Source organism: Coturnix japonica, unplaced genomic scaffold (assembly GCF_001577835.2).
Source record: "Coturnix japonica isolate 7356 unplaced genomic scaffold, Coturnix japonica 2.1 chrUnrandom680, whole genome shotgun sequence".
Classification (NCBI taxonomy): domain Eukaryota; kingdom Metazoa; phylum Chordata; class Aves; order Galliformes; family Phasianidae; genus Coturnix; species Coturnix japonica.
The window spans coordinates 11,849-21,442 of record NW_015440044.1 but is presented as its reverse complement, the minus strand read 5'-3'; the positions used below and the strand labels follow the sequence as shown (position 1 = coordinate 21,442).

At 51.0% G+C, this 9,594-nt stretch overlaps 1 protein-coding gene across 1 annotated transcript in view; it reads left to right on the top strand.

The window, feature by feature from the left end:
- Positions 1-6,891, top strand: part of LOC107307573 (IQ motif and SEC7 domain-containing protein 2-like) — an 18,120-nt gene extending 11,229 nt beyond the window's left edge. Inside the window, exons 2-3 of the mRNA XM_015851089.2 lie at positions 4,580-4,856; positions 6,788-6,891. Coding sequence (XP_015706575.1) covers positions 4,580-4,856; positions 6,788-6,871 — 361 coding nt within the window. The 3' untranslated portion in view covers positions 6,872-6,891. The remainder of the gene's footprint in view (positions 1-4,579; positions 4,857-6,787) is intronic.
- Positions 6,892-9,594: the final 2,703 nt, after the last annotated feature.

Genomic DNA, 9,594 nt, shown 5'->3' with positions numbered 1-9,594 from the left:
TATCATCCCTATAGACCCCCATATCATCCCCAGTATAACCCCCATATCATCCCCTATACCCCATAGCATCCCCTATAAACCCCCATAGCATCCCCTATAACCCCCATATCATCCCCTATAACCCCCATATCATCCCCTATAGCCCCCATATCATCCCCTATAACCCCCATAGCATCCCCTATAACCCCCCATATCATCCCCTATAACCCCCATAGCATCCCCTATAACCCCCATATCATCCCCTATAGCCCCATATCATCCCCTATAACCCCCATATCATCCCCTATAACCCCATATCATCCCCATATCATCCCCAAATCATCCCCATATCATCCCCATATCATCCCCATATCATCCCCATATCATCCCCTATAACCCCAAAATAGCCCCTATAACCCCAAAATCACCCCCTACACACTATAACCCCATATCATCCCCTTATAGCCCCACCATATTCATTCCCTATTAACCCCATATATCCCGCTGTATCGCCCCCATAGGCAGTCCCCTATGAACCCCCATATCATCCCCTATAGCCCCATATCATCCCCTATAACCCCCATATCATCCCCTATAACCCCCATATCATCCCCTATAACCCCCATATCATCCAATATAACCCCCATATCATCCCCTATAGACCCCCATATCCTCCCCTATTAACCCCCATATCCTCCCCTATAACCCCCATATCACCCCGCTATAACCCCACATTCGTCCCTATAAACCCGACCCATATCATCCCGCTATAACCCCCAATATCGTCCCTATAAACCCCCCATATCATACCCTATAACCCCCATATCATCCGCCTTATAACGCCCCAATATCCGTCCCTAATAACCCCCATATGTTACCCCAAAATCCCATTTTTCCTACCCCAGATTCCCCCTTTCTGACCCTAAAAAATCCCGCATTTCTGACCCCATTAAATGCATATTGACGCCCAAAATCCCCATTTCTGACCCCAAAATGCGCCAATTTCATTTTTACCCCAAAAATCCCCATGATCTACCCCCCAAACCCGATTATTTCTACCCAAAATCCCCATTTCTTACCCCCAAATCCCCTTTCTGAGCCCTAAATCCCCATTATTTTACCCACAAATCTCCCATCTTCTCTATCCCCATAAAGATGCCCATATGTTTACTCCCCAAAATCCCCATTTCTGAGCCCTAAAAATCACCAATTCCTACCCTAAAATGCTCATATTTTACCCCAAATCCCCATATCAGACCCCAAAATCCCCATTTCTGACCCCAAAATGCCCATATTTTACCCCAAAATGCCTCATATCTGACCCCCAAAGATGCCGCATATTTTACCCCAAAATCCCCAGTTTCTTACCCCTAATGATCCCCCTGTTCTGACCCTCAATAACTTTACATTTCATGCGCCTAAAAATCTTTCACATTTTTCTGACCCCAAAATCCCATTTTCTGACCCCAAATCCCCAAATGCTCACCCCAAAACTCCTCCCTGTCTGTCTGTCCCTATATCTGCCTGTCCCACTGTCCCCATGACCCCAAATGGCTTTGGGGTGGGGGGTCTCTAATAGGATATGGGGGTCCCTAAGGGATTTGGGGGGGGTCTTTGGGTCTGGTGTGTGGGTTATGGGGTCCCTAAGGTGATTGGGGGGCCTTTGGGGTCTCTGGGTGGGTTGATGGGTCTGTTGTGGGGTCTCTAAGGGAGTTTGGGGTGGCGGTCTTTGGGGTCTCTGGTGGGTTATGGGGGTCCCTAAGGGGATTTGGGGGGGTCTTTGGGGTCTCTGGGTGGGTTATGGGGGTCCCTAAGGGGATTTGGGGGGGATCTTTGTCGGTTACTGTGGGTTATGGTCCTTGGGGCGTCCCTAAGGGGATTTGGGGGGGGGGTCTTTTGGGGTCTATGGGTGGTTGATGGGGGTTCTTTGGGTCCCTAAGGGATTTGGTGGGTCTTTGGGTCTCTGGTGGGTTATGGGGGTTCCTAAGCGGGATCTTGGGGAGGGGTCTTTGGTCTTGGCGTGGGTTATGGGGGGGTCTTTGGGGGTCCCTAAGGGGGATTTGGGGGTCTTTGGGCTCTGGGTGGGTTATGGGGTCCTAAGGTCGGAATTTGGGGTCTTTGGGTCTCTGGTGGGTTATGGGGGTCTTGGCGGTCCTAAGGGATTTGGGGGCGTCTGTGGGGCTCTGGGTGGAGTGGTGATGGGTTCTCTGGGTCCCTAGGGGATTGGGGGGGTTCTTTGGGGGTCTCTGGTGGGTTATGGGTCCAGGATTTTGGGGGGTCTTGGGGGTCTCTGGGTGGGTTATGGGGTCTTTGGGTCGCCTTAAGGGATTTGGGGGGTCTTTGGCTTCTGGGTGGGTTATGGGGCCCTGGGGTCCTAAGGAGTTTGAGGGGGGCCGTTGGGGGTCTCTGTGTGGGTTATGGGGACTTTGGCGGTCTTAAGGGATTTGGAGGGGGGTCGTTTGGGGTTCTGGGTGGGCTGATGGGGTCCCTAGGGGATTTGGGGAGGTTTTGGGTCTTCGTGGGTGGGCTTATGGGGTCCCTAATGGGGATTGGGGTCTTTGGGCTCTCTGGGTGGGTTATGGGGTCCCTAAGGGAATTTGGGGGGGGGCTTTGGTCTATGGGTGGTTGATGCTGTGGGGGTCAGCCGTAAGGGGGGTGGATTTTTCGGGCGGGTTTCTTTTTGGCCGGTGCTGGGGGTGTGGCTATGGTCCCTAAGGGATTTGGGGAGTCTTTGGGGTCTCTGGGTGGTAAGGGTCCTTGGGTTGGTCGCCTAAGGGATTTTGGGGTCTTGGGGTCTCTGGGTGGGTTTTGGGGGTCTTTGGGTCCCTAAGGATTTGGGGGGGTTCCTTTTGGGGTCTCTGGGTGGGGTTATGGGGTCCCTAAGGGGATTGGGGTCTTGGGCTCTGGTGGTTATGGGGTCCCTGGGGGTGTTCCTAAGGGGAATTTGGGGCGTTCTCTGGCTCTTTGTGGAGTTTATGGGGTCTTTGGGGGTCCCTTAAAGGGATTTTGGGGGGTCTCTGGGGTCTCGGTGGGTGATGGTGTCGCTAAGGGATTTGGGGGTGGGTCTTTGGGCTCTGGGGGGTTATGGGGTTCTTTGGGTGTCCCTAGGATTTGGGGGGTTCTGGGGTCAGCTCTGGTGGGTTAATGGGGTCCCTAAGGGGGATTTGGGGGGTCTTTGGGCGTCTCTGGGGTGGCGTTATTTGGGGTCTTTGGTGCGTCTCCTTAAGGATTTGGGGGTTTGGGTCTCTGGTGGGTTATGGGGGTCTTTGGCGGGTCCTAAAGGGGATTTGGGGGGGTCTTTGGGGTCTCTGGGTGGGTATGGGGGTCCTTGGGGTCTCTAGGGGATGTTGGGGAGGGTCTTTGGGGGTCCCTAAGGGGATTTGGGGGGGTCTTTGGGGTCTCTGGGTGGGTTATGGGGGTCTTTGGGGGTCCCTAAGGGGATTTGGGGGGGTCTTTGGGGTCTCTGGGGGTAGAGGGGGTCCTTGGTCCCGAAGGGATTGGGGGCTTTGGGGTCTCTGGGTGGTTATGGGGGGTCTTTGGGGGGTCCTAAGGGGATTGGGGTCTGGGTGGTCTCTGGTGGGTTATGTGGGGTCCTTGGGCGGTCTCTAGGGATTTGGGGGTCTTTGAAGGCGTGCTAGGATTTGGGTCTTTGGGGTCCTCTGGTGGGTTTTATGGGTCTTTGTGTGGGTTTTGGGGGGGTCTTTGGGGTCCTTGAGTGGATATTGGGGTCTTGTGGATTTGGGGTCTCTGGGGGATCTGGGGGTTCTTTGGGGTCTCCTGAGTGGGAATCTGGTTTATGGGGGGTCTTTGTAGAGTCCCTGAATGGATTTTGGGGGTGTCTCTAAGGGGGATATGGGGAAGTCTAAGCTGGGGTCTCTGGTGGGTTTTGGGGGTCTTGAGGCGTCTGTAGAGACCTATAAGGGTCTCAGTGTATTTTGGGGGGGGTCTCTGGGCACCTTGGGAAGGTCTGTTCTGGCTTGGGGGTCTCTGGGGTCTGTGTTGGCTATAGGGGTCTCAATGTATTTTGGGGGTCCCTGGAGAGTTCTGGGCGGTCTCTGGGGGGATTTTGGTGCTCTGGGGGGTCTCTGGGGGGTTTTTGGAGTCCTCTGGGCGGTCTGGTAGAGACACGTAAGGGTCTCAGCTGTATTTTGGGGGGGGGTTCTGGGGCACCTGGGTCTTCTGGGTTGGGGTTTTTGATCTCAGGGGTCTCTGGGGGTCTGTGTTGGCCTATAGGGGTCTCAATGTATTTTGGGGGGGGGTCTCTGGGCACCTTGGGGGTCCGCTGCTGGGGTCTCTTGGGCCCGGGATTTGGGGTCTCTGGGCTGCTGGTTTTGGGCAGGTCTCTGGGGTCCCCTGTGTTGCCCTATCGGCTCTGAATGGTATTTTGGGAGGGCCGCTTCGGGCACCTTGGGGGTCTCCTGGGGGGGATTTGGGGTCTCGGGGATGCCTTCCCAGTGGGGGGATATTGGGGGGGTCTCTGAGTGGATTTTGGGGGGTCTCTGGGGGTCTGTGTTGGCCTATAGGTCTCTCACTGTATTTTGGGGAGGGGTCTCAATCCTCATTACTGAGACCCCTCCCCAATTTCCCCCCCATATTATAGTGTGGATGGTGAAGTCCCAGGCAGCGACGTCCCAATCCCGGATAGTCCCACTCATCCCCCCCCCCCATATCGGGGTTTACCTCAACCCACCCCCCAAAATATGGGGGGGGGTCCCGGTGTTGGTATTGGGGGGGGGTCTCCGGGGGTCTCTTGGCCTCGTTTACCCCCCCAACCCGCCAGCGTGGCCTTGAGGAAGCAGGAGGAGGAGGAGGAGAGTAAGAGGCCGAAGGCTTTGAGTGACAGCTACGAGCTCTCCAGCGACCTGCAGGATAAGAAGGTATGGGGTGGGGGGCTGGGACCCCATATGGGGGCCATCGATCCTATATGGGGGCCATTGATCCCATAGGGTGGTCATTGACCCCATATGGGGGCCATCAATCCCATATGGGGGCTATGAATCCCATATGGTGGTCATTGATCCCATATGGGGGCCATCAATCCCATATGGGGGCCATCAATCCTATATGGGGCCCATTGATCCCATATGGGGCCCATTGATCCCATTGGGTGGTCGTCAATCCCATATGGGGCCCATTGACCCCATACAGGGGCCATCAATCCCATAGGGTGGTCATTGATCCCATATGGGGGCCATCAATCCCATATGGGGGCCATCAATCCCATAGGGTGGTCATTGATCCCATATGGGGGCCATCAATCCTATATGGGGGCCATCAATCCCATATGGGGGCCAACAATACCATATGGAGGCCATCAGTTCCATATGGTGGTCAGTGATCCTATAAGGTGGTTATTGGCCCTATATGGTGGTCATTGATCCCATATGGGGGCCATCAATCCTATATGGGGGCCATCAATCCCATATGGGGGCCATCAATCCCATATGGGGGCTATCAATCCTATATGGGGGCCATCAATCCTATATGGGGGCCATCGACCCCATAGGGTGGTCATCAATCCCATATGGTGGTCATCGATCCCATAGGGTGGTCATCAATCCCATATGGAGGCCATTGATCCCATAGGGTGGTCGTCAATCCCATATGGAGGCCATCAATCCCATATGGGGGCCATCAGTCCTATATGGGGGCCATTGATCCCATATGGTGGTCATCGATCCCATATGGTGATCATTGATCCCATATGGGGGCCATTGATCCTATATGGGGCTATCAATCCCATAGGGTGGTCATTGACCCCATATGGGGCCCATTGACCCCATATGGGGGCCATCAATCCCATAGGGTAGTCATTGATCCTATATGGGGCCCATTGATCCCATATGGTGGTCATTGACCCCATAGGGTGGTCATTGATCCCTTATGGGGGCCATCAATCCCATATGGGGGCTATCAATCCTATATGGGGGCCATCAACCCCATAGGGTGGTCGTCAATCCCATATGGGGGCCAACAATCCCATATGGGGGCCAACAATCCCATATGGGGGCTATCAATCCCATATGGTTGTCATTGATCCCATAGGGTGGTCATCGATCCCATATGGTGGTCAGTGATCCCATATGGGGGCCATCAATCCCATATGGGGCCCATTGATCCCTTAGGGTGGTCGTCAAACCCATATGGTGGCCATCGATCCCATATAGTGGTCATCGATCCCATAGGGTGGTCATCGACCCCATAGGGTGGTCATCGATCCCATATGGAGGCCATTGATCCCATAGGTTGGTCGTCAATCCCATATGGTGGTTGTTGGCCCCATATGGTGGCCATCAATCCCATAGGGTGGTCATTGATCCCCCTCATAACCCAATAACCCCAATCAATGACCCCATTGATGATCCCATGACCCAATCACCCCATTGATGGCCCCATGATCCCCCTCATAACCCAATGACCCAATCACCCCATTGATGACACCAATGACTCCCCCCACATCCCATTGACCCCATTGATGACCCAGTCACCCCATTGACGACCCCTTGATCCCCCTCATAATCCAATCACCCCATTGATGACCCCAATAACCCAATCACCCCATTGATGACCCCATGATCCCTCTCATATCCCAATGACCCCAAAACCCCAATGAGCCCCCCAATAACCCAATAACCCCACTCAATATCCCCATAACCCACCCATATCCCAATGCCCCCACCCAATGACCCCATGATCCCACCCATAACCCAATCACCCCATTGATGACCCCACAATCCCCCTCATAACCCAATAACCCCAAATCCCCCCTACCCCCTTCCTTATACCCCTATATCCCCCCTATATCCAGGTGGAGATGCTGGAACGCAAATACGGCGGCTATTTCCGTACCCATCCTATATCCCTATACCCCTATAACCCTATATCCCTATAACCCTATATCCCTATACCCCTATATCCCTATATCCCTATATCCCTATATCCCTATATCCCTATATCCCTATATCCCTATACCCCTATACCCCTATATCCCTATATCCCTATATCCCTATACCCCTATATCCCTATACCCCTATATCCCTATATCCCTATACCCCTATACCCCTATANTATATCCCTATACCCCTATACCCCTATATCCCTATAACCCTATATCTCTATACCCCCACATCCATATAACCTCAATATCCTGATATTTATATACTTCTATACCCCTATATCTATATACCTCTATACCCCTATACCCCTATACCCCTATACCCCTATATCCCTATACCCCTATACCCCTATACCCCTATACCCCTATATCCCTATACCCCTATACCCCTATATCCCTATACCCCTATACCCCTATATCCCTATATCCCTATATATCCCTATATCCCTATATCCAGGTGGAGATGCTGGAAAGCAAATACGGTGGTTATTTCCGCACCCGTCCTATACCCCTATATCCCTTATAGATCCCTATATCCCTATATCCCTATACCCCTATACCCCTATACCCCTATATCCCTATATCCCTTATATATCCCTTATATATATCCCTATATATCCCTATACCCAGGTGGAGATGCTGGAACGCAAATACGGCGGCTATTTCCGCACCCGTCCTATACCCCTATATCCCTTATATATCCCTATACCCCTATATCCCTATACCCCTATATCCCTATACCCCTATACCCCTATACCCCTATATCCCTATATCCCTTATATATCCCTTATATATATCCCTATATATCCCCTATATCCAGGTGGAGATGCTGGAACGTAAATACGGCGGTTATTTCCGCACGTGTCCTATATCCCTATATCCCTATATCCCTTATATATCCTTATATATCCCTATACCCCTATATCCCTATATGCCTCATATATCCCCTATATCCCCCCTATATCCAGGTGGAGATGCTGGAACGCAAATACGGCGGTTATTTCCGTACCCGTCCTATATCCCTATATCCCTATATCCCTATACCCCTATATCCCTATATCCCTTATATATACCCCTATATATCCCTATATCCCTTATATATACCCCTATATATCCCCCCTATACCCAGGTGGAGATGCTGGAACGTAAATACGGCGGTTATTTCCGCACCCATCCTATATCCTTATATCCCTATATCCCTATACCCCTATATCCCTATACCCCTATACCCCTATATCCCTATATCCCTTATATATCCCTTATATATATCCCTATATATCCCTATACCCAGGTGGAGATGCTGGAATGTAAATACGGCGGTTATTNACCCAATGACCCCAACCCCAACCCAATCACCCCATTGATGACCCAATCACCCCATTGATAACCCAATCACCCCATTGATGACCCCATTGATGACCCTATAACCCAATCACCCCATTGATGACCCTATAACCCAATCACCCCATTGATGACCCAATCACCCCATTGATGACCCCATTGATGACCCTATAACCCAATCACCCCATTGATGACCCATTCACCCCATTGATGACCCTATAACCCAATCACCCCATTAATGACCCCATGATCCCCCTCATAACCCAATCACCCCATTGATGACCCAATCCAGGTGGAGATGCTGGAACGTAAATACGGCGGTTATTTCCGCACGCGTCCTATATCCCTATATCCCTATATCCCTATACCCCTATACCCCTATACCCCTATATCCCTTATATATCCCTCATATATCCCTATATATCCCCCCTATACCCAGGTGGAGATACTGGAACGTAAATACGGCGGTTATTTCTGTACCCGTCCTATATCCCTATATCCCTATATCCCTATATCCCTTATATATCCCTTATATATCCCTATATATCTATCCCTATACCCAGGTGGAGATGCTGGAACGTAAATATGGCAGTTATTTCCGCACCCATCCTATATCCTTATATCCCTATATCCCTATACCCCTATATCCCTATACCCCTATACCCCTATATCCCTATATCCCTATACCCCTATACCCCTATACCCATATATCCCTTATATATCCCTTATATATATCCCTATATATACCTATATCCAGGTGGAGATGCTGGAACGCAAATACGGCGGTTATTTCCGCACCCGTCCTATATCCCTATACCCCTATATCCCTATATCCCTTATATATCCCTTATATATATCCCTATATCCCCCCTATACCCAGGTGGAGATGCTGGAACGTAAATACGGTGGCTATTTCCGCACGCGTCCTATATCCCTATATCCCTATATCCCTATATCCCTATATCCCTATATCTCTATATCCCTTATATATCCCTTATATATCCCTATATATCTATCCCTATACCCAGGTGGAGATGCTGAAACGCAAATACGGCGGTTATTTCCGTACCCGTCCTATATCCCTATATCCCTTATATATCCCTATATCTCTATATCCCTATATCCCTTATATAACCCTATACCCCTATACCCCTATACCCCTATACCCCTATACCCCTATATCCCTATACCCCTATACCCCTATATCCCTATATCCCTATATCCCTATATCCAGGTGGAGATGCTGGAACGCAAATACGGCGGCTATTTCCGCACCCGTCCTATATCCCTATATCCCTATATCCCTATATCCCTATATCCCTATATCCCTATATCCCTATATCCCTTATATATACCCCTATATATCCCTATATCCCTCA